Source organism: Stegostoma tigrinum, chromosome 17 (assembly GCF_030684315.1).
Source record: "Stegostoma tigrinum isolate sSteTig4 chromosome 17, sSteTig4.hap1, whole genome shotgun sequence".
Lineage (NCBI taxonomy): Eukaryota > Metazoa > Chordata > Chondrichthyes > Orectolobiformes > Stegostomatidae > Stegostoma > Stegostoma tigrinum.
Genome location: NC_081370.1, coordinates 29,239,205 through 29,265,504, shown reverse-complemented (window position 1 = coordinate 29,265,504; position 26,300 = coordinate 29,239,205). Strand labels below are relative to the sequence as shown.

General features: G+C 40.3%; 1 protein-coding gene across 11 annotated transcripts in view; it reads right to left on the bottom strand.

Annotated features, from left to right (window-relative positions):
• The window catches only part of stk33 (serine/threonine kinase 33), a 261,638-nt gene that overhangs the window by 37,279 nt on the left and 198,059 nt on the right, over positions 1–26,300 (bottom strand). For all 11 annotated transcript variants that reach the window (XM_048545736.2, XM_048545735.2, XM_048545733.2 and 8 more), the window contains 4 exons: positions 8,317–8,392; positions 4,036–4,148; positions 2,898–2,983; positions 8–244 (listed from right to left, as the gene is read on the bottom strand). In XM_048545736.2, coding sequence (XP_048401693.1) covers positions 8–244; positions 2,898–2,983; positions 4,036–4,148; positions 8,317–8,392 — 512 coding nt within the window. The remainder of the gene's footprint in view (positions 1–7; positions 245–2,897; positions 2,984–4,035; positions 4,149–8,316; positions 8,393–26,300) is intronic.

Below are 26,300 nucleotides of genomic sequence, written 5' to 3'. Positions count from 1 at the left end.
ATTTTACCTGTTTAGATGGAGAGCGAGGATGGTTAATATCAACGTCAATTTCTCTGGAACTATTTGATGTGCCATTGCTGCTGGGAGAACTCTCCCCACCATCCTGGCTAGTTTCCATGTTGTGAAAAATACCACTTGATACAGAACTTTTACTTGATTCTTCTTCATCTCCATCCAGGTCATCTCTCCACTGTTTCATCATTTCAAGCACATTTGGTGGTCTTTGTATGGCTGTAGTATCACCCTAAAGTTCAAGAATGACTGTATAACTATATTCAGAGATTTGAGTAACATGGCAAACTAAAACACACGTTTTATAGCTGAAGAACTGCGTGAATATGCTTTGTAGATTTGTGAATTAAGCACTATTAGATAAGCTTTGAGATCTATACATAATATTGCAAACCTGTAAAATGAAGCGCAAAAAAATTCCTTAATTTTTTTACTGTCTGCAAACATAGTGGACTAGTTGTCATTTTCTTTTCATTTTGAAATTGAATAACAAAAGTATTTTGGAACACATTAATAGCTCTCTCATTTATGAAAAGGCCACATCTTCATTGCATATTAGATCATAAGTACTAGCCTTTATTACAGGTACATACTTGTGCTCTGGATATGCAATATTTTTAGTATCATTTTCATAAAAGTACATGCATTGGTATCTAAACAAAAATTTGACAGAGATAGAACTAAGCTATCTCCAATTAGGAAAGGCTTAACTGTTATTAACAAAATTAAATTGTGATAATTTGAAATAAATACATGGAATGACATGGGAAAAGTATTCACTTTATTTTAAAAATAAATTAAACTTGGGGACAGCGATACATCACCTGACTTTGTGCAGTCAATATGCCCTAGATGTGCACTAACTGTTTTCCAAGTGCATGGCGTGTCACTTAAAATAGGTATTTGGTCCCTTTGTTATTTTATAAGTCTACTTTTTTCTGGTGAGGCCAGCCTTCAAGAAGGCAGGATTTATTGCCATTCACAGTTGCCATTAGAGTTAATTCAACTGCTATGTTTGAGGGCACATTTTAGTTAGCCCATGAATTGTCAGATGGAATTTTATCATTTGCCAAGTTGAATTTGGAACTCTCAGCTGCTACACTGGTAGTCCAGTACTGTAACCATTAAGCTATCTTATGACCCTAATATTTCTTCAAATGTTTAAAGCTTAGTACCATACAATGAGCTGTAAAACTGCCTTTCTTCAACTGATGTTAACCAGCTTCTCACTGTGTAATTAAAAAGTCTGTTACTTTCATCTTGTAAGGCAGTAAAACAATATTCATTGGGCACAAAAAGCCAATGTCATATACAGTAGTTGAAGCACCCAACAAGGAGCAAAAGAAGAGTTCCCAACTGCGGTGAGCTATAACAGTTACCGTGAATAGTGAGAAACCAGAAGAATACAGAAGTGTACAATTTAAGTCTATGCCAGAATGGTCACAGGTTCAGTTTCATGGAAGTCCTAGGAATGCAATGTCTGATATTGTATGTTTTTTAAGAAAAACATATTAAAAGGACACTTCTGCTTTAAAAATACCGAAATTGGGGAAAAAAGTTTGAAAAGATCGCTTTAAGAATGTCATTTGTGCGGAATCAACTGAGAGGTTCAAAAACAAGCTAAGTACTTATTTAGGAAGTAAGTGTGTTTTGGGATATGGAGAAAGGGCGAGAAATTAGAATGGAGAGTTCCTAGTGTTAAAATTTTAAGTGATATAGATATGACTAACCAACTGATTTATTCATGTTCTCGTGTTCCTAATTAGGGTTTATTATGTATGCTTAGCTTAAAAGAATAAAATCAAAGTGCATCATACAAACCCATTGCATGTATTAGAAAGAGTGAATGCATTGTAAAGTTGTTACAGCTGCTATTATCTACATTTTAGGTAGATATACTTCAATAAATACTTGGACTATAAGTTGCTGTTAATCAGATGAGTTCTTCCACCATGTAAGTAATCGTCACATAGGACTATGTTCACCTCAGCAGCAAAATGTAAGCACCTAAACTATTTTCCAGAGTCTGCTTCCATCAGTTAACTTCACTGTCATACAAACACACGGCATGTGAGCAGGTGTAAACTATTTGGCCCCTTCAGCCAGCTCAGCCATTCAATACAATCTTGGCTGATCTGTTTGTGTTTGAAATTCCACTAACCCATCGATCCAAATATCCTCAATTCCCCTGCCTTGAAAATATTCAATGGCCCCAATTCCATCACTTCTGAAGTTACTTAGCCCTCTGACAAAAAATGTTTTTCTACATCTATGCCCTAGAAGAGTTACCTGCAATTTTAAAACTAGTCCTAGTTCTGAACTTGTCCATAAGAGGAAATATAATTTTCACATCCACCTTATCATGAGCATCAGCATCTTGTACACTTCAATGAAGTCATCCCTCATTCTTCTACATAGCAGTGGAATCAAGCCCAGTCTATCCAACCTATCTTTATAAGGCAACCAACTTATTCCAGGCATCAATCTAGTAAACCTTCCTTGAGCCTCCTCACATGCATTTACATTCTTCTTTACGTGAGAAGATTAAAACTGAATTGAGTTTTCACAAACAGGTCTTTGGAATATTACTACCAGCTATTAGTAACCATTGGATCATCATTGTTGGTAAGATGATCCCAGCTTTCTTTGCATTCTGAAGCTGATCTATTCTTTATCTGGGAGTAAAAAGTGCAGCAGAGAATGGGTTCATCCTGCTGCAAAACAGCTGTGATCTGGTTTCATGTGGCAAAATTAACTGTGGAATACACAAGTACTTGAATACTCTCGTGAAAAAAGAATTTAAGAGTTAGGAGGAGTAGCCCTTTTGTCTGCTGTCCATATTTAATTATGTACAGTTTCTCAAACTAAATTAGTTACAGATTTACCGTGACCCATGGGTTGTCAAGAAGCTCATTGGCTGTGATTCTATGGGCAGGATCCACTTTTAAAAGACGAGACAACACATCCTTGGCTGTGAAGAGCAGAAAGAAGAAAAGCTCAATAAATCCTGCTTTTACTCACTTTGGAGCATAGCAGTGCTATTTAAAAAAATATACAAAAGCGGATTGTAGGGAGGGGAATGTCCTAAGAATAGTCGCATATGTACAGGATGACGTGTCACATTTTTGCTAACCTGACAAAACCATTGGTTTTCAAACTGGGCATTTTTTAAAAATCTGGATATTTCTCTTGAAAAAGTAACATTTTTACAGCTTTGATCTTTATCGCTACCACTGTTACAAATTCGTAACGTCACCATAGTAACTTGCTTTCAAGGGAGTCATAAGCAGATTATTCTGAACAAGTTGTGTGTCTGGCTCAGTCACACACACAACCACCTTTGCTTTTTGAGAGACGTAAGTAGAAATGAATTCCTAATAAGTTTATGAAACCAATCATGCACAATAAAACAGTGGTGAACTCAAAACAATTGAACTGTTTCTAAAAGTCAAAGCAAAACCTTAAAAAAGTACAATGTGAATACATTTCAAAATCTACTGCACATTTCCTTGATTTGCTTAACTGGTAGCAAACTGAAAATTTCACCCCTGCACCACTTCTTCCCAAATAATAATATCCAAACTCCATATTCCTTTCTTATTCATTCACAGGATATGGGCATCTCTGGTCAGGCCAGCATGCATTCCCCATTCCCCATCCCTAACTGACCAGAGGATAGTTAAGGGTCAACCACATTGCTGCAGGTCTGGATTTACATGTAGGCTAGAACAGGTAAGGGTGGTGTTTCCTTTCCCTAAAGGACATTAGTGAACCAGATGGGCCTTTCCAACAATCGGCAATGGTTTCGCAGTCATCAACAGGCTCTTAATTCTAAATTTTTAAAGTTGATTCCAAATTCCAGCATCTGCCTTGGTGGGATTTGAACCCAGGTCACCAGTCTCTGGATTAATAGTCTAATAACACGAGACCATCGCCTTCCCTGCAGCAGCATATTTATACTTAACAGCAAACTTTAATCAAAATCTAAATTAGGATGATCAAAAATTATAATCTTCCACTTACCACCATCACTAATTTCCTGCAAGACTGAATCATCAAAGTGCAGTTCTCCTTTGTTTACCACTTCAGCAAGTTTTTCTTCTGAGTTGGCCACAAATGGTGGATCTCCCGAAAGCCTACATGGAAAGAATTGGATGATATTTTATTTGTAATTAACAGTGATTCTAAAACCCTTAATAGTCTGCCTTTCTGATTTAAAGCATTTAAAAGTAGCTCTGTGCCTAACAGTTGCACTTAATCATGGGCAACAATAGCTGCTGATTGCATTGGATTACAAATGAAGGTTCTTTATATGAAATTTCACAATCTTTTCCATTCCTCTGTCCTCACTTCATCAGCTAACATTTTTATAGATGAAATGGAACGTTGTCGTACAAACAGTTTAATCCTCACTCTCAGCTCAAATGAATAACTGTATTACATGTGAAATTACCTAGAAATACAATATCTATTTCTCCTTTCAAAAATGTTAATTTCTACTACTAGCCCTAACCGTAAAGCTAACAAATAAAATGTAATAGTACTGACTGGGCTAGCAATAAGTTGGATGGAATAAATGCTTAAGGTCTATTCCAAGTATTTTCTGATCAGATAACATCTTACAACTGCAGCAACTAGGCTTCAGTACAATGTGTTGAGTATGAGAAAAGACAGTCAATGTTTTTTGTCCCGATTGTTATGTGATAATTCATATTAGAAGTATGTCAATGAACATCCAACATGAAGCTAATTTGATAAAATTGTTGTGCTCACCCCAGTTTCCTAAACTGTCTCTAAGCGCTATTGTCAAGGAGAAAGGTGCGCATATGGCAATAATCATCAGGCCCTTGTCATCAGGGTATCGGTAGCACCACCCATCTCTCAATGGCCTTAATATGCTCACAAACAAGCACACAGTGGATGGCACAAAATTCCTGTGCTTGCGATCCAATTATTCTGAATTGACAGTCTGAGTTTCTGTGGCCACTGGTATATACAGCCAGGATGCATTCTGGGTGCTGTAATCCACCCTTGGTCATGTTTCCTCTCATGCAGACTCCACTGGGTCCATTAAAGAATGGGAGTTACCAATGTTCAAATATACCCCAAAGGCCCCAACCAAGGCAGAAGAAACTTTAAGTCTGGGGTGCCAAGGAGAAAAGTTACCCCTATAAGTACAATGTCAGAGAAGCTGCTCCTCCAATTGCAGCCCGTGTCTCGCCTGTGCTGGAGAGGCGGGTTGAGGGTGGCGGTGTGGTGTTGGTAGTTGCTTTTGCTAAACCTTAGTGTTACAATGAGGAGAAATACAGAGGGTACTCGGGTTTCTGAAGTTGCAAGAGGGTTTGGGGAGGTTGCAGGGGGACTGCTGGTGCTGACCGCAAGACGGTAGGGGAGGAAAGGCAGAGATAATGCAAGGTTTGAGGGGTGACTGGCAGACTAAGAGAAATGGAGAGAGAAGGAGGCTCCAAGCATAAAAAGTGGGAAGAGACAGGGAGGATTCAAAGAAGGGGGAAGAAATGGCAGGGAGGAGGTAAAGGGGGAGGGAAGAGATCGGGGAGATGCAAAAATGGGGAATGAAGGGAAGGAGGATTCAAAGGGAGATAAGAGAGAGGAATGCTGTAAGTGATGGGAATAGGAGCCTGCAAGAGGGATGGGCTGAGCTACAAGAAGACAGATGGGAGGCAGACAGTCTGCAAAGGTGGGAGGGCAAGGCCAGCAAGATGTGGGAAATTGTAGTGAAGAGAGGACAGTTCTAAACTTGCCAATAAAAGCAACATTCAGCTATGGACCAAATGCTAGAAAGTGGGAGTAACATAGATTTAACATCATTTTGGTGGTACAGATTCAATGAGCCGAAGGGATCTTCTATGTACTATCACACAGGTGATTACATTACATTCCATTCATCATTTATTTACCTATACTACCAGCCTGTGATCTGTGATTAGAGATAATGGGAACTGCAGATGCTGGAGAATCCAAGATAAAAAGTGTGTAGCTGGATGAACACAGCAGGCCAAGCAGCATCTCAGGAGCACCTGAGATGCTGCTTGGCCTGCTGTGTTCATCCAGCTACACACTTTGTTATCTTGTGATCTATGATTGTTGATTGGTCTCATCATCACTGTTTGGCATTCAGTTTGGCATAACTGGCAAATTTAGAAATTTCATTTTGTATTCCAATAGCCAAGTTACTCAGATAATAAAATGTGAGGCTGGATGAACACAGCAGGCCAAGCAGCATCCCAGGAGCCAAGTTACTCATGTATTTTTAAAAAGTGACCCTGCAACCACCTGGTGGGTGAATAATCTGGTCTACCATCTCCAGCTATTTATCAACTTGATCCTTTTATTCATCAGTCATTTTTTAAAATCCAACATAATGTTGATCCTTTCATTCATGGCTCCCAAATTTGTTGCCTGACCTTTTACATGGTAGATTCTCAAACACTTCCTTAAAATTTACAGGAACAACACCCAATGCATTCTCTTCATCAACATTTGCTTTAATTTTGTAAAAAGTTTCAATTATTTGTTCTCTCAATTCTTGACATAACTTTCTATGATAGCTAGACCTTAGCCAATACACTCCTGGTGTTACATGCAATTGATTGGCTAAAAATGAAATAGGTTCATGTTGGAATTGAAGAGGTAGTGAATATGGAAACAGGTGTGAAGAAAACAGCAAGGAAATGTCATTGAGAAGCAAAAAGAAATTATGAAAATAACTAAGCCTGAATAACGAGAACGTACCAATTTGTCAAGAAAACAAGCAAACCTATTGATTCAGACAAAACACTTTTCTTTCAGACAATTTTGTCATTTTCCCCCTCAGTAATCAAAAAATCTGATGTTTGAAATAGTGTACTCGATCAAAAAAAGGGCAATGGAGCTGAATATGTCACTTTTAATGTCTCCAATGAAGTGATTTGTTTGAAATCTTTGCCAAAAGCCTGACCTTGAATATTATTTCCTTTTGCTCATAGCTAAAAGATCCTATATTCTGATCATATGCGTAAGTAGCATTTAGGGATGACTAATGCTTGATTGTGCTTCAAAAGGATTTGAAGGGGAAAAGAAACCTCTAGAAGTGACAGGTTGTGTTAATTATACTCCTGCAGTTTTCATGTAAGAACTATAAAAGATTTTTCTCAATTGGAATCAACCCATCATAATTTTAGTTACAGTTTTGAAACAAAACAACTATAATTTCAGTAGCTTCCAATTAAACTTCCAAATAAAAACTATTCATTTTTCTTAAATACCAAAGTATGTCAAGATAAATGAGACTGGCAAAACCTATACACATATTCTGGAACTAATCACAATAAAAAGTATTCAACATTGGCAGAGATCGCTCTGAAAATTCTAATTGTTGAGACCACTCCACAACCATAGGGTTGCCACAATCATGTTGCCCCTCTGAGGGATCCTACTGGGCAATGGGCAAAATATTGAAGGGTAAAGGGAAGAGCACTAAATGAGATGGGAATGCCGAAGGTAATGGGAGTTCCAAGTATTCCGGAGGTTGAAACAAGAGTGGACTGGAGCAGCAAAGAAATCAGAATGCTTTTGGTGTGATGAGTGAAGGTTAAAAAGGACAAGGGTTCGAAATTGAACAACACAGCAGGGAAAGAAAGTTCAGAAAAGGGGAAAATGCACGGAAGAGAATTCTGTAAATATGTTGTGCAGTAGAAATTCATACTGGACAATGTGGCTTAAAAATCAAGTGATAATCAAAAATAATCATTTTAAAACAAGATGCATTGACAACCAGACAATTAAATAGTAATTCAAAGAAAAGAAAGGGATAGGGAAATCAATCTGCAAGGAAATAAGACGACAGAACTGGCCTATAAAACAATAAAAGGTCTCAGAACCATGCCTGTTATAAAAATCTAGCAGACTCAGGCTAGACAAAAATGACAAAACTGGGCATAGTAAAATAAATGGAAGTGGGGGAAGAGCAGAAAAGTAGAATTTGTCTACAAAAGGTAAAATAGAAATACAAGAAATATTAATCTATCTCCTAACCATTTACATCTCTCTAAATCACAACAGTTCTGAAATAAACTTCTTGATATCTTCAACCTATGTTGTTACCAATTGTGATGTTTTCGGGCATGTCAGCAATTTTCTCAAAGGTTTCAAATACATCTAATATATTTTGAAATGATTTAGGGTTTTTTCCGAAATGTCTCTCAGTTAGCCAATGAATTACTGATGAGTCTTTTCAACTCAGGAAATTTATCTAATCACACTATGAATGCATTTACATTTATTTCCCATCAAAATGTTGCTTACAATGTATACATAATGACACCAATGCTCCACGTGTCACACTGTTGGGTATACTGATGGGCACTGAGAACTTCTGGAGCTGAAAAAAGACAAAGTACTATAATTAGTTATGTTGATAATCCAGAATTTATGTTGGAAAATACTACACAAGAAGTGTGTTCAGTAATTGGGTGGAAATTATAACAGAGGGACTGAAATGAGTAGTTAGATGAAATGAAAATTGTCCAATAGAGATTAAGACGGAATGACATGCTATGAACAAGTCAGGAGGAGAGAATCAGCTGCTTTCTTTTTAATCCCCTCAATAGCTACAGCAACTTTTTAAAAATTCTTTTGAATATGCAGCTATACCTTGTAGCAATAAAAATGCAGTTCACCAGAATCAAATTACAAAGTTTCTTGAGTGGAAAAAAAAGCAAAAAAACCCTAAAAACCTGAGAATTTGCTGAGATGGTTGTAGTTTTAAAAATCATGATTATTCAACAACATCCTGAGTTATACTTAATTTTGTATTTTCTCTGGAACAGTGGCAGCAAAAGCATACATCATGAAGCTGCTTGACAGCTCACTATGATTGACTCTTGACCAGGTGAGCATGGTCTGGAAAAGTACAGCAGAGAACTACCCAGCCTGCAAAGTAAAGTGTAAAAAAAAATGAGATAATGGGAACAGCAGATGCTGGAGAATCCCAGATAACAAAAGTGTGAAGCTGGATGAACACAGCAGGCCTAGCAGCGTCTCAGGAGCACAAAAGCTGACATTTCGGGCCTAGTTTCTGATGAAGGGTCTAGGCCCGAAACGTTATCTTTTGCGGTCCTGAGATGCTGCTTGGCCTGCTGTGTTCATCCAGCTTCACACTTTGTTATCTTAAAACAAATCTGTGTGCCTTTCTGTACTGTGCAGAGGTATAAAAGTTTCCAGTAATAAACAGATAGCTGTCTTCCACTGAGCTTTCTCTGCAAACTGCCTGTTAAGGAAAGAATAAAATACCTTCAAAGACAATGAAAGAACAAATTCTTAGCCAATGAACGAAGAACATCATCAATGTACAAATAACCTTGTGGCGTTTGTTTTAACAACTGCATAAATAATGTTTTTCCAAACTCTTAATTGTAACCTCATTTTTCCTCATTCTTACATTTTAATGACACATACAGATTTTATACAGCTGCAATTTGTTTTGACATCAAAAAAGTAAGAACTAAAATGAAAATCCAACATTAGTAGTTTCATCATGAGTCTACCAGATTGACACCAAAAACTTATTCATTGATTCATGTTCTTTGAAATTCAACAGCTTCACTTTGTCTGGACTATACCTTGCTCCAGACCCAGATATTGCTTAATTCTTCTTGGTAACTACCTAGGCCATTGAACCACCAAGGAGTCTCAGCAACAACTTCACAAAGCTGAATTTTGGCCTTGTCAACAACTCCTAAATCTCATGAATGGATCTAATAATATCATAATTGTATACTGAAAGCACAACTTCTGAAAGTTATACATTTTTCTCACCTGCATGACAATACAAAGCCTCTAATGTAAACAATTTGAAAAAAATATATAAAGATAGCATTGTGAAATTTGAAATACTGTTTAGGTTTCCTCATTCTCCTTCAACCATTCAAAAAAAAGGCTTGGTACTGATTGTAGAATCACAACACATTGCTATAAAATGCTTGAGATTGGGTGACATTGGGTGACATACAAAGAAGTGCTGCGACTGTTGTTACAGATGTAAACATAACAGCTGATTCAGAGAAAGTAGGAACTGCTGAGTCTGGAGAATATGAGATAATAAGGTGTACAGCTGGAGGAACACAGCAGGCCAAGCAGCATCACAGGAGCAGGAAAGCTGACATTTCAGGTCTGGGCCCCTCTCAAGAAGGGTCCAAACCCTAAACATCAGTTTTCCTGCTCCTCTGATCTTTAAGGAGTCCTATTCTCTCCCTAGTTACTCTTTTGCCCTTAATCTCTTTGCATTCTCCTTAACTCTATTGCTAAAGCTATCGCATGTCCCCTTTCTGCCCTTCTGATTTCCCTCAAGCACACTCCTACTGCCCTTTTACCCTTCTAGAGATTTGTTTGATCCCAGTGTCAATACCTGACATATGATTCCTCCTTTTTCTTGATCACAGCCTGAATTTCTCTAGTCACCCAGCATTTCCTACACCTACCAGGAACATACTATGTCTGAACTCTTGCTTTTAGAGGCCTCCAACTGCCCAACCTGCCAGTAATCTTCCCCCAATCAACTTTTGCAAGTTCCTGTCCAAGGCCATCAAAATTGGACTTACTCCAATTGAGAGCATTAAGTTTTCAATCAAATCTATCCTTTTCCATAACTATTTTAAAACTAATAACAAGAGTTATGATCACTTAGAGTCATTAGAGTCATCCAGCATGGAAACAGAACCTTCGGTCCAACCAGTCCATGTAAACTAAACTAGGCCAACCTGCTTGCTCTTGGCCCATATTGTTCCAAACCTTTCCTATTCATGTATCTATCCAAAAGTCTTTTAAACATTGTAATTATACCCACATCCACCACTTCCTCAGGAAGTTCATTCCACATGCAAACTACCCTCTGTGTAAAAAAAATTGCCTCTTGTGTCTTTTTTAAAATCTCCTTCCTCTCACCTTAAAATGTGCCCCATAGTCTTGAAATTCCCCATCCTAGGGAAAAGACAACTACCATTAACTCTATCTATACCTCTCATTATTTTATAAACTTCTGTCAGGTCGCCGCTCAACCTATGCTCCAGTTAAAGAAGTCCCAGCCTATCCAGCCTTTCTTTATAGCTCAAACCTTCCATACCTGGCAACATCCAGGTAAATCTCTTCTGAACCCTCTTATTCTTGATAATATCTTTCCCATAACTGGGCGACCAGAACTGGACACAGTATTCCAGATGAAGACTCATCAATGTCCTGTACAACTTCAACATGACTTCCCAACTCCTACACTCAAAGGACTATGCAATGAAGGCAAGTGTGCCAAAAACCTTTTAATCACCCCATCTACATGTGACACAACTTCAAAGAATTATGTACATGCAGCCCTGGGTCCCACTGTTCTACAATTCTGCCAAAGGCCCTACCATTAATTGTAGACGCCCTACCCTTGTTGTTGTACCAAAATGCAATAGCTCACATTTATTCAGATTGAACTCCATCTGCCATTTTTCAGCCCACTGACCCATTTGATCAGGATCCCTTTTTAATCTTAGAAAACCTTCTTCACTACTTACTAAGCTATCAATTTTGATGTCATCCACAAACTTACTAACCATGCCTTCTATATTCTCATCCCATTCATTTGTATAAATGACAATCAAAAGAGGACCCAGAACAAATCCCTGTGAAACAACACTGGTCACAGATCTCCAGTCCGAAAAGCAACCCTCCACCATTACTCTCTGTCCCCTACTATTAAGCCAACTACGTATTCAATTGGCAAACTCACCCAGAATCCCATGTGACCTAACTGTATTAATTAGCATACTATGCAAAACCTTGTCAAATGCTTTACTAAAATCCAAATAAACATCTACTGCTCTGCCATCATCTAACTTTTTGACAACTTCATCAAAAAAACTCAATCAATTCAATTCCTCACACAAAGCCATGCTAACTATCCCTAATCAATTTTTGCCTCTCTTAAATATCCATTAATCCTATCTTTTATAACCTTTCTTAAACAAAGGTACAACTTTAGCCACCCTCCAGTTATAAGACACCTCACCTGTAGTAATAGATGTTGTAAATACCTCTCCAAGGAGTCTTATCATTTCCTCCCTTACTTCGCACAATTTTCTAGGATGCATTAGCTCAGGTCCCAGAGATTTATCCACTTTTATATTCTGTAAGACTCCCAAACTTCATCTTCTATAATGTGAACTGTTTTTAAAACATCAAAGTTTATTTCTCTACATTCTCTTGACTGCATTTTTTTCTCCACAGTAAAAGGTGACACGAAATATTCATTTAGTATTTCTCTCATCTCCAGGGGTTCAAGACAAAGACGACCTCCTTGATCTTTAACAGGCCCTACCGTCTCTCTAGTTACCCTCTTGCTCTTCATGTATTTGTAGAATCTCTTTGGATTATCCTTTATTTTATCTGTCAATGCTATCTCATATCTCCTCTCTGCTTTCCCGATTTCTCTCTTAATCAATATAAAGAATGTAGGGGCATTCTTATGTGATTCAATTGAAACAAGTTGTCTATATCTAAAATAAGATTCTCTTTTATTCTTGACTAGACCCTCAATATCTTTATTCATCCATTGTTCCTTAATCTTACCAGCCTTATCCTTCACTCCAACAGGAACATCATATCTCTGAACTCTCGTCATTACACTCTTGAAAGCCTCCCACTTGTTAGATATTCTTTTACCTGCAAACAGTCTACTCCAATCAACTTTTAAAACATTAAAATTTTCCTTACTCAAATTAAAAGCTTTAACTTTTATAGAAGGATTTTTTTCCATAACCAATTTGAAACTAATAGAAATATGATTGCTAGACCCAAAGTGTTCCCCCAATTTTACTTCAGTCACCTGCCCTGCCTTATTGCCCAAAAGAAGGTCTAGTTTTGCTCCTTCTTCAGTAGGAGAATCCATATAATGAACACATTTGGCAAATTCTTCACCATTCAAACCTTGACCTCATCCTTACCAACCTGCTGGCTGCACATGCATCTGTCCATAACAGTATCGGCAAGAGTGGCCACCACACTGCCCCTGTGCAGATGAAGCCCCACCTTCACATTGAGATAATGCTCCTTCATGATATGCGGCACTATCATGATGCTCAATGGGACAGACTTCAAACAGACCTAGAGTCTCAAGGCTGGCCATCCTTCAGGCGCTGTGGGCCAGGAACAGCAGTAGAATTTACAACACAATCTTTAACCTCTTGGCCCAGGATATCCTGCATTCGACCATTACCTTCACGTCAGTGGATCAACACTGGTTCAACAGAGACTGCAGGAGGGCAAGCCAGTAGTAGCATCAAGCAAACAGGATTACTTGCATGCAAAACAGCTACTAATAGACAGAGCTAAGTGATCCTACAGCAATAGATCAGATCTAAGGTCTGCAGTCCTGCCAATTCCAGTCATGAATGGTGGTGGCCAATTAAGTAATTCACTGGATTGGGGGGGGGGGGGGCATTCTGCAAATATCCCCATGCTCAGCAATAGAAGAGCCTAGCACTTCAGTGTTTAAAAAAAAGGCTGAAATGTTTACAGAAATCTTCAGCCAGAAGTGCTAAGTGGATGATCCATATTGGCCTGCTCTAGTGGTCACCAGAATCACAGACACTAATCTTCAGCCTATTTGAATCACTCCACGTGATATCAAGGGTCAGTTGGAAGCAACAGTACTGGAGATTTGTGCTCTAGAACTTACCGCTTCCCTAGCCAAGCTTTTCCAGTATAGTTATAACACTAGCATCCACCCAACAATGTGGAAAATTGCCCAGGTATGTCCTGTACACAAGAAGTACACAACCTGACCAATTACCGCCCCATCAGTCTACTCTCGATCATTAGTAAAGTGATGGAAGGTATCATCAACAGTGCAATGAAGCTGCATCTGCTCAGCAATAACCTGTTCAGTGATGCCCAGTTTGGGTTCTGCCATGGCCACTCAGCTCCTGACCACATTTAACCTTGGTTCAAACATGGACAAAAGAGCTGAATTCCAGAGGTGAGGTGAGAGTGACAGCCCTCAACATCAAGGCCACATTCAGCTTAGTTCGGTCATCAAGAAGTCTTAACAAAACTGGAATCATTGGGTATCAAGAGGTAAGCTGTCTGGTGTTTGGAGTCATTCCTGACACATAGGAAGACAGTCGTGGTTGGTTGGAGATCAGTTATTTTAGCTCTAGGACATAGTGGTGTACCGCAAGGGTCGGTGTTGGGTCCACTGCTGTTCGTCATTTTGATAAATGACCTGCATGAGGGCGTAGAAGGATGGGTTAGTAAATTTGCAGACGACACCAAGGTCGGTGGAGTTGTGGATAGTGACCAAGGATGTTGTAGGTTACAGAGAGACATAGACAAGCTGCAGAGCTGGGCTGAGAGGGGGCAAATGGAGTTTAATGCGGACAAGTGTGAGATGATGCGCTTTGGTAGGAGTAACCGGAATGCAAAGTACTGGGCTAATGGTAAGATTCTTGGTAGTGTAGATGAGCAGAGAGATCTCGGTGTCCATGTACACAGATCCTTGAAAGTTGCCACCCAGGTTGACAGGGTTGTTAAGAAGGCATACAGTGTTTTAGCTTTTATTAATAGATGGATTGAGTTCCAGAACCATGAGGTTATGCTGCAGCTGTACAAAACTCTGGTGCGGCCGCACTTGGAGTATTGCGTACAGTTCTGGTCACCGCGTTATAAGAAGGATGTGGAAGCTTTGGAAAGGGTGCAGAGGATATTTACTAGGATGTCGCCTGGTATGGAGGGAAGGTCTTACGAGGAAAGGCTGAGGGACTTGAGGCTGTTTTCGTTCGAGAGAAGAAGATTGAGAGGTGACTTAATTGAGACATATAAGATAATCAGAGGGTTAGATAGGGTGGATAGGGAGAGCCTTTTTCCGAGGATGGTGACGGCGAGCACCAAGGGGCATAGCTTTAAATTGAGGGGTGAAAGATATAGGACACACGTCAGAGGTAGTTTCTTTACTCAGAGAGTAGTAAGGGAATGGAACGCTTTGCCTGCAATGGTGGTAGATTCGCCAACTTTAGGTACATTTAAGTCGTCATTGGACAAGCAATATGGATGTACATAGAATAGTGTAGGTTAGATGGGCTTCAGATTGGTATGACAGATCGGCACAACATCGAGGGGTGAAGGGCCTGTACTGTGCTGTAATGTTCTATGTTCTATGTTCCATGTCTGCAGTAGTTCCTCAGGATAGTGTCCTAGGCCCATCAATCTTCAGCTGCTTCATCAATGATGTTCCCTCCATCATAAGATCATGAGTAGGGATATTTGCTGATGATTGCACAATATTCATCACCACTCGCAACTTCTCAGATATTGAAGCAGCCCATGTTCAAAGGCAACAAGATCTGGACAATATCCAGGCTTGGGCCGACAAGTAGCAAGTGATATTCGCACAACACAAATATCAGGCAATGGTCATTTCCACTGTGGGACAATCTGCCCACTGCCCCATGACAGTCAATGGTGGTACCATCACTGAATTCCCCACTATCAGCATTCTGGGGGTTATCATTGACCAGAAACTCAACTGAACTTACATATATATTTTGTGGCTACAATAGTAGGTCAGTGGCTAGTAATTCTGTGGAAAGTAACTTACCACTTGACTCCCCAAACCCCAATTTTCACAAGGCACAAGTAAGGAGTGTGATGAAATATTTGCCGGTTGCCTGGATGGGAGCAGCTCCAACTTCACTCAAGAAGTTTGAAAGCATCCAGAACAAAGTAACCCATGAAATTGGCATAACTACAAACATCCATTCCCTCTACCACTGACTCTCAGCAGCAGTCGTGTGCTTAATCTATAAGATGCACTGCAGAAGCTTACCAAAATCCTTAGACAATACCTTAGAAACTCACAACCACCTTGATCCATAAGGATAAGGGCAGCAGATACATGGGAACACCACCATCTGCAAATTCCTCTCCAAGCCACTCACCATTCTGACTTGGGAATATATCACTGTTCCTTCTGTCGCTGGAACACTCTCCCTAATAGCATTCTGTGTCTACCTATAGCACATGACCTGCAAGAATTTAAACATGTAGTTCACTATCATCTTTCCAAGAACAACTAGGGACATGCAACAAATGCTGATTAGCCAATGATAATCACATTCCATGAATGAATAATAAAAAGCCTTTCTTTTGATATTCTTCCCTTTACATCCTACAATTTATAAAATCAGTCTCTCTTCCTTAGTGTCATTCCTGTTTCCTGCTTCTACCCCATTCTTCATTTTCATCAGTATCCATTATAAAATATGGACAATTAACTTTCCAATTGTATTGCCCAATGGCCACAATAATACCATAATTGCACAGGCGAGCCAAGTTTCATTAAGCCAACATTGAATAAACAAAATCATCTGAACACAAATTAGTGTTTTATCAACAGGCACTAAAGTTAGTTCATCCAGAAGTACGTAAACGTCTCCATCTCCTATTTTGATTTACACCTGTACAATAACTTGCACATATCAGAGATGAAACACATTGCCTTCAATTATCTACTTAAGGAAAAACAAACTCAGACATGGAGAAATACAAATCAGTTTGCATTTCAAAGAACTGTTTTCATCAGGGATATAGATTTCTGACTGCAGGTCTAGGATCAGCTGGAGCAAGTGCTCTCTTGGCCTCTCAAGAAGGAGAAGTGACCAGTGATTGAGCGCAAACTAAAAGGAAGCATTAGGACATTCAGAATCGAAAAGACAATTGAAATATTCACTGCCGCTGATCATTCAAGGCACTAATTAAACAACCAAAATCTCAGGATAAAACTGTATGCCTCAAGAACACATATTCCTTTAATCTTACTTTTGTATAGGAAACTATCCCATTTTAACTCTCTGTTTGTCTGTGTGCTTGATGTTGGTTCTTTATTATTTTGCTGCATTGAGTACAGCTTAAGACAGATTGTAAACCCAGAAGTCTGGTAAGCAAGGAAGAGTGGCAAAGAGGGTTGGGAAGTGCTCTTCTTGTTAATCTTCTAACTTTGTCAGCCTCCTGGAGAGCAGGAGTTGAAAAGGTGCATGAGAGAAGACTGAAAACTGGCGGTATTTTGATCTGTGAAATCCCAATTGCATTTTGAGAAAACTAAATGACTACACAACAGGGAAACAGGTAAACACTGGTTGGTTGGCAATTTGTTCACATCTTTGAAAGCTTGAGAAATATATTAGCAATTGATAGGTTTTACTAGTATTTAAAATATTAGCAATAATAACATTATTGAGAGTGGTAGGGTTTACTAATTAAAAATTAGTTAATTAAGACAGTAAAAATTACATTTCAGGTAACTTCAGGATGTGGATGCCAAATTAATCCAGGGCAAACAAGTCAGCAGCACATTAGCTCATAAACTCTGAGCCAGAGGAAAAGTTATAGACACTGCATCAGGGAAAGGGAACGTTACCTGGACATTTTATTGCAGGAGGAAATTAGATACAAAATTGCCTTGATGGTAGGAGACAGAGGGTGGCAGTATATGGTTGCTTTTTAGACTGGATGCCTGTGACCAGCAGAGTGCTGCATTTCTGAATAAGGGTCCAGACCCGAAACATCAGCTTTCCTGCTCCTCTGATGCTGCCTGGCCTGCTGTTTTCATCTGGCTCCTCATCTCGTTATCTCAGACTCCAGCATCGGCAGTTCCTATTATCTCTACAAAGATCAGTGCTGGGTCAACTGTTATTCTTCATTTATATAAAACAATTTGAATGAGAATATAACAGGCATGGTTAGTAAATTTGCGGATGACACCAAAATTGGTGGTCTGGTGGACAGTGAAAAAGGTTATCTAAGAGTACAACAGGATCTTAATCAGCTGGGCCAGTGCCACAAGGAATGGCAGATGGCATTTTATACAGATAAATGTGAGGCGTTACATTTTGGTGAGACAAACCGGGGCAGGACTTACACACTTAATGATAGGGTCCTGGGGTGTGTGGTCAAACAGAGAGACATGGTGGCAAAGGTACATAGTTTCCTGAATGTGGTCTCAGAGGTAGACAGGGTGATATAGGAGGTGTCTAGCAAGCTTGCCTTCATCAGTCAGAGCACTGAGCTCAGGAGTTGGGAGATCATGTTATAGCTATACAAGGCATTGGTGAGGCCACATTTGGAGAAGCACAGACAATTATGGTCACACGGCTAGAGGAAGAAGGTTATTATTAAACTATAAACGGTGTAAAGAAGATTTACAAGGATGTTCCCAGGACTGGAAGGTTTGAGTTATAAGGATAGGTTGAGATTTTTCTCTCTGGAGAGGTGACCTTATAAAGGTTTATAAAGTCAAGAGGGGCATGGATAAGGTGAATATTCAAGATCTTTCCCCAGGTTAGGGGAGTCCAAAACTAGAGGGCATAGATTTAGGGTAAGAGGGAAAAAATATAAAAAGGGACCCGAGGGGCAACTTTTCCATACAGCAGATGGTGTATATATATGGAACAAGCTGCCAGAGACGGGTACAATTACAACATTTAAAAGACGTTTGGACAGGTACCTAGACAGGAAAGTTTTAGAGGGATATGGGCCAAATGCAGGCAAATGGGACTAATTCAGCCTAGGAAACCTGGTCAACATAGACAAATTGGGCTGAAGGGCCTACTTCCATGCTGTATACCTCTATGAGTCTATCAGGCAGTCTTCTGGCTTGTCAGAAAAAGGATAGTGCAACCACGAGCCAGGTAAATATCAGGACTGATGAAGCAAAAGGCCTCAACCCTTGTAAGAGTCCAACTGGTTCAAGGCTCTTGAAGCCTTTTTAAAGGAAAGGATATAGGCAGTAGGAGATGATAACAGCACTATGGTACAGGAAAACATTTACAGGAAGTTGGTAGGAATGTGGTGCTTGTAAGGGACAGCACATTCAGCGGTATATGGGACTTTTGCTCTGGATTGCAGAGGTACTTACAGAGGGAAGGATCCAGTGGTCATGTACCACATGAAAACTTGGGGAGCACAGGAAACAGGTTCTCCTGATGGAGCACGAATGGCAAGGGATTAACTTAAAAAGCAGAACCTAAAAAATAATAGCCTCAGAATTATTACCTGAGCTATCAGCAAACAAACAGAGGCAAATAAGAGTAGAAAGATGATGTTTGATTCAAAGATTAGCATGAGGAAAATGGGTTGATATCAATTATGGGGAAAGTGGGAGTTTCTGCACTGGAACTGCCTACAACTGAACCACACTATTCACTAAATATTTAGCCACAATGTAACTAGAGCAAGAGAAAGCAGTTTTAAGTTATGGCGGTAGGGGGTGTTGGGGAGATTGCATGAATAGAAAGATTGTAAACGGAAACAACAAAGCAATACAGCAGGGTTGCAATTCAAGCAATAATTACCACAGTGTGACAGGAAGGAACAGAACATGCCTGAGATAGTATCAACTGATAAGGCCAGTTAGTGTAAAAATAATTTAAGAATACAAAAGAGTCTAAGGATGTTTTTTTGAATGCACACAGCATTTGGAAGAAAACGATAACTTGTTGTATAGATAGAGATTAATATGAATGACCCAGTAGGCAGTTCAGATCAATGACTGAAAGGTAACTAAGGATGGATCCTGAATGTAGAAGTGTATTTGATGTACCAAAATGACACAAAGCTGGATAATGTGATGAGCTTGCTCTTTTAATTAAGGATCCCATTCACTCATTCCTAACAAATGACCTGATCTTGAAAGATCAAGATGTAGAATCAGTTTGTGTACGGATAAAAAGTGGTAAAGATAAGAGGGTCTTTATGGGAATATCATATACGCCACCTAACAGTTAGTGTACTGTAGGACAGAGAATACTGAAAGAAATAAATCAAGCATGTAAAAAATATATTGCATTAATCATGGGTGGCATTAATCTGCATTTGGATTGTAAGAGAAGATGGGAAAAGTTAGCTTAAAAAGTTAGTTCACTGAGCATCTTCAGGACAACTTCTTAGAGGCGTACATTCTATAGCCAACCAAGAAGTAGTCGGAGATAGCAAGAACTGCAGGTACTGGAGTCAGAGTCAATACAGTGTGGAGCTGCAGGAACACAGCAAGCCAGGCAGCATCAGAGGAGCACGAGAGTTGACGTTTCGGGTTGGGACCCTTCGTCAGTCCTGACGCAGGGTCCCAACCCAAAACGTTGACTTTCCTGCTCCTCTGATGGTGCCTAACCTGCTGTGTTCCTCCAGCTCCACACTGTACTGACAACCAAGAAGCACATTTCTCCAGATTTAATAATGAGCAATGAGACAGGATTAATCAACCACCTTGTGGTGATAGTGGCTCGAGATGAAAGTGATCAAAACATGAAATAAGTTCATGTTTAGTTTGATATGGAGACCTGGCTAATGAGAAATGGTCTCTGACTAATATTTTTTATTCCTAAATGGGACGTGGGTGTCACTGGCAATGCTGGCAGCTGTTGCCCATTCCTAATTACCCTTGGATGGATTAGCCCTCTGGGCATTTCAGAAGGACATTTAAGAGTCAACAACACTTCTGTGGATCTGGAGTCACATATAGCCAGACCAGGTAAGGATGGCAAATTTAATTCCCTTAAGGACAACAGTGAACCAGATATAATTTTCTGACAATGGTGTCAATGTAACCAGCTATTTTAAAATTCCAGATGATATTAAGTGTAAGTTTAACCATCTGCCATGGTGAGATTTGAGACCATGTCCCAAGACCATTAGTCTGAGTCTCTGGGTTACTATTTCAATGATTTTGCCACACATCACTGCCCCTCCAAGTAAAGCTAGCTATAAGTATATCAATGCAGAGTTAGGTAATGCGAAATGGGAAACTAGGCTAGAAGGTAATGGCAGATTCTAAGGAGATATTTAATAACTTGTGGCATATTCTGGGATTTCCACTCCTGGTTGTTTGTGGTATTTGCCAACTTGGCCTGCAAATGGTATGAAGCACGGGTTGTTCAAGGTAACAAGGTGTAGAGCTGGATGAACACAGCAGGTCAGGCAGCATCAGTGGAGCAGGAAAGCTGATGTTTCAGGTCTGGAAGCTTCTTTGAAAATGGGGGAGGGGAAGGGGGCTATGAACTTAATAGAGAGAGGGGGAGGCGATGATAGAAAGTGGATAGAGGAACAGATAGGTGGAGAGAAGATGAACAGGCCAAGGAGGCAGGGATGAAGCCATTAAAGGTGAATGTAGGTAGGGAGTTGGGATGGGGGTTGGTCAACGAGGAGGGAGGGGCAGGTAGGTGGGAGAGAAGACGGATACATGAAGGAGATGGGTTGAGGCTAATAGGTAGGAAGTGGGGGGAGGGGTAGGGGTTGGTCAGTGAGGTGGGAGGAGGGGATAAGTGGGAGAAAAGACAGACAGGTCAAGGAAGCGGGGACGAGATGGGCTGGTCTTGAGATGAGGGGAGATTTTACAGCTTGTGAAGTCCACATTGAGACCATTGGGCTGCAGGGTTCCCAAGCAGAATATGAGGTGCTGTTCCTCCAGCCTTTGGGTGGCATCATTGTGAGAAATGGTCTCTGACTAATATTTTTTATTCCTAGGTGGGATGTGGGTGTCACTGGCAATGCACTACCTTTTGGTTGCCTATTACCCACTACTACCAAAGTTTGCTGCCTGTTGCAGTTTTTTAGCTCCACACCTGTTCTCCACCCCTGTTTTTACACCCTGTTCTTTCAAACAGGGATCCCCTAACACAGTGATCTCATCCATCAACTAGACCCGAAACGTTAACACTCTTTGCTCTCCACAGATGCTGCCAGATCTGCTGAGCTTCTCCAGCAACTTTGTTTTTGTTCGTGATCTCATCCATGATCATCAATACAACCGCACATCATTTTCTTTTATGCCTTTCCTTCTGAAATGTCAAATATCATTAAAGACAGAACTCCCATTCTTGATTGCTCTGCAGCTGCATCTTTATAACGATAACGAATCCACACCTTTCTACTTTAACCTGTGCCATCAATTCCCCTATCTTGATGCAAATGCTGATAGAATAGTGCAGTCAGTTGACATGGCAGAGTGCAGTCAGTTGACATTGATTGATTCTAGGACTTGCTTCTGCTCCTATCCATTTTTGTACTTCTAATTACCAAATTTGTTCTTATTCTGAATTTGCTTCATGTTCCTATTACCCACAAGTTAGATTAAACTTTCCCAATAGCTCTAGTAATCTCCCCATGTGAATATTAATCCCAGCCTGTAGCACCCCATATCCCTGGACTGCCTTGTCTATTTACCATTTTCTGAGGAAGAAAATTACATATTCTAACAGCCATCAGAGAAAAATAGTTCTCATCTCTGACTTAACTAATATTTATTTAATTGCCAGCCTCTCTACCCCGCTGACCTTCAATCAGAATATGGGTTCTACCTTTTACAATTGAGTTGTACCTACTTAGATCAATATGGAAAAGACATTGGAAATAGGTTGGCAGAGACCCCAAAAAGAGGTTATTTTTGAAGTGCTGGCATGACTGCAATAAACCCAAATTTGGAGAGTGGCAACATGGAGACCAAGTTGGTTAAGTAAAACGAAACAGTCAAAAAGTGATTCTAAATTTTCAAAACAGCTCAAGGCTTTGAGATCGCCAACTATTTTTAAGAAACCTAGTTAAATGTTCAAGTAACTTTGTTCATTACTTAATCCTAAAAGTGACAAGCCAGCAAAGTATCAACACAGAGGGAAGTGCTGATTGAGGAAAATACTGGGAGGAGTCATCAGCGACTGCCCAGGAATACACAAAAGGGAGTCAAGTTGCAGCGAAGTGGCCATTTTAAGAAGTGCTGCTGGAGGTTTAAGTGTGGGCTTTGTTGAATATCAGGCTTCAGTAAGGAGGGCGATTAGCAATGAGATAAGAGTCAAGTAAGATTCTGTTCTTTGTCTTACTGTGAAGGGGTGGAAATGGGAGTTAGGGCAGTGGTATGCTCCTCCTGCCAGGCATGGGAGATCAGGGAGCAGTCTAATGTGCCTACCGACCATGTTTGCAGTAAGTGTGATCGACTGCAGCTTTTTATAGACCACACTGTTCAGGTGCAGAGGCAGTTGGACACACTGAGGAACATACAGCATGCAGACAGTGTGATCAACATCAGTTAGAGCACCAGTTAGTTCGAGGTCACACTGAATGTTCAGTCAGGTAGAATGATGACTGCTGGGACAGATGGGTAATTTGTGCAGGGATCTCCTGCAGCTATCTCCTTCTCCAACAGGCATACCATTTTGGATACTGTTGGGAAGGATAGCCTCTCAGGGGAGTACAAAAGCAGCAGCCAGGCCTGTGAACCATGCCTGGCTCCGGTGTAGAACAGGGCCAGGCAAAGTCCAAGTGAGCATTAATAGTAGGACACTCGCTAGTCAGGGACACAGAGAGGCATTTCTGTGGCCACAATTGAGACTCTAGGATAGTGTGTCACATCCGTGGTGCAAGGCTTAAGAACGTGTCTAAGCAGTTGCATAAAATTCTTAAAGGGGAGGGTGACCAGCAAAGGTCGTTGCACATATTGGTACCAACATTGCAAGGAAAAGGGATGAGGTACTGAAGAGTGATTATAGGGATTTAGATAGAAGGTTAAAATGCAGGACCTCAAGGGTAGTAATTTCTGGACTACTTCTGGTACCATGTATTAATGAAAAGTAGAGAAACGAGGATTTGGCAGATAAATGTGTGGCTCGACAGTTGGTGCAGGGGGCAGGGGGCAGGGATTCAGATTCTTGGATCATTAGGATCTCTCCTGGGGCAGAAGTGATTTGAACAAGAGGGACAGGTTGTGTCTGAACCAAAGGGAGACAAATATCCTGGTGAGATTGGCTAGATCTACTCAGGAGGGTTTAAACTAGTTTGGCGGGGTTGAGAGGGTAGGATCCAAAGCAGTAGGGAGACAAAACAGAAGGTTGAGGACATTACAGAGGTTAGTGAGAGCAAGTTAAGTAGAAAGACAGTGTTGGTAATCCCAGTACCAGGCAGGGCAGGCGAAAGCACAGCAGGAAGCCAGAGAAGTCTGGTCTAAACTGCACTTATTTCAATGCAAGACATCTGATGGGTAAGGCAAATCAACTCAGTGCATGGACGGTTTGTTGGAACTGGGATATTATGGCTATTACAGAAACATGGCTGAGGCAGCTCAACATTCCAGGGTACACATACCATAACAAGGAATAGAAGGGAGGCTAGGAAGTTGCATTTTTGATGAGGGAGAACATCACACCAGTATTGAGAGAACATTCTTGAGGGTGTGTTCACAGCCTATATGGGTACAACTGAGAAATAAAAAGGGCAAGTTTTGATAGCATTGTAGTATAGCCCCCTACACACCCGCTCCCCCCCAGTAGTTAGCGGGAGATTGAGCAGCAAATATGTAAGGAGAACACAGATCACTGCATGAATAATAGGGTTTTAACACTAGGGGATTTTAACTTTCCCAACATCAACTGGTATTGCCATATTGTTAAGAGCTTGGCTGCAGAGAAATTTGTTTGTAATGTCCAGCAAGAATTTCTTACGCAGTATATGGACAGCCTTATTACAGAAGGGGCAAAACTTGACCTGGTCTTGGGAATTAAGGTAGGGCAAATGACAGAAGTGTTAGTAGGGAAGCACTTTGGAATCTGTGACCATAATACCATTAGTTTTAAAATAGCTATGGAGAAAGATAGGTTTGGTCCACAAGTTAAAGTTCTAAATTGGGACAAGGACAATTTTGATGATGTCAGACAGAAACTTCCAAAAATTGACTGGGGGAGACTGTTTTCAGGTAAAGGGACATCTGGTAACTGGGAGGCTTTCAAAAATGAGTTAATGAGGATTCAGGGCCAGCATGTTCCTGTTAGAGTAAAGGGCAAGGCTGACAGGAGTAGGAAATCATGGATGACTAGAGTTATTGAGAGCCTGGTGAGGAAAAAGAAGGAACATATGACATGTATAGGCAGTTAGGATCAAGTCGATTCCTTGAGGAGTGCAGCGGGTGTCAGAGTACACTTAAGCGAGAAATCAGGAGGGCTAAAAGGGGACACAAGATAGCTTTGGCAGATAAGGTAAAGGAGAACCCAAAGATATTCTACAAAGACATGAAGAACAAGAGAGTAACTAGAGAGAGAATCGGCCCTCTTCAGGATCAATAAAGTTATCTACGTGCACAGCCACAAGAGGTGGGTGAGATCCAAAATTAATAGTTCTTATCAATATTTACCATTGAGAAAGGTATAGATGCCAGAGAACTTGGGGAAATAAATAGTGATGTCTTGAAGAGTGTCCACCATTATAGAAGAAGAGGTGCTGGAAGTCTTAAAACACATTAAGTAAAGTAAATTTCCAGGACCTGATGAAGTGTGTCCCAGGTCTTTGAGAGTGACGAGGGAGGAAATTGCGGAGCCCTAGTGGAGATATTTGTATCACCAACAGCTTTAGGTGAAGTGTCAGAAGATTTGAGAGTGGCTAATATTGTGTCATTATTTAAGAAAGTCCACAGGGAAATGCCTGGGAACTACAGGACAGTGAGCCTAATGTCCATGATGGGCACGTTGTTAGAGGGGATTCTGAGAGACAGGATCTTCCTGCATTTGGAATGACAAGGACTCATTTGATATAGTCAGCATGGCTTTGTGTGTGAGAAATCATGTCTCACAAATTTGATTAAGTTTTTTGAATGGGTGATCAAGAAAGTAGATGAGGACAGTGTGGTAAACATTGTCTGCATGGACTTTAGCAAGTCATTTACAAGGTATCACATGGTAGATTGTCAAGTAAGGTTAAATCTCATGGGGTCCAGAGAGAGTTAGCTAATTCAATACACAATTGGCTTGATGGTCAAAGACAGAAAGTGGTAGAAGAGGGTTGTTTTTCAAACTGGAGGCCCCTGACTGACGGTGTGCCACAGGAATTGATGCTGAGTCCACTGTTATTCATCACTATATAAATAATTTAGATGAGAATTTAGGACGTATGGTTAGTAAGTTGCAGATGTTACCAAGATTGGTGGTGTAGTAAACACTGAAGAAGGTTACCTAGGAATGCAGCAAGTTCTTGAACTACTGGGCCAGTGGTCTGAGGAATGGCAGATGAATTTTAATGTAGATACTTGCAAGGTGTTGCATTTTGGTAAGGCAAACTAGCGCAGGACTTACACAGTCAATGGTTGGGTCCTGGGGAGTGTCATAGAATGACAAGAATACGAGAACAAGTTCATATGTCTTTGAAAATGGAGTCACGGCAGAGAAGGCAGTGAAGAAGGCTTTTGGCATGCTTGCTTTCATAGGTCAGAGCTTTGAGTATAGGAGTTG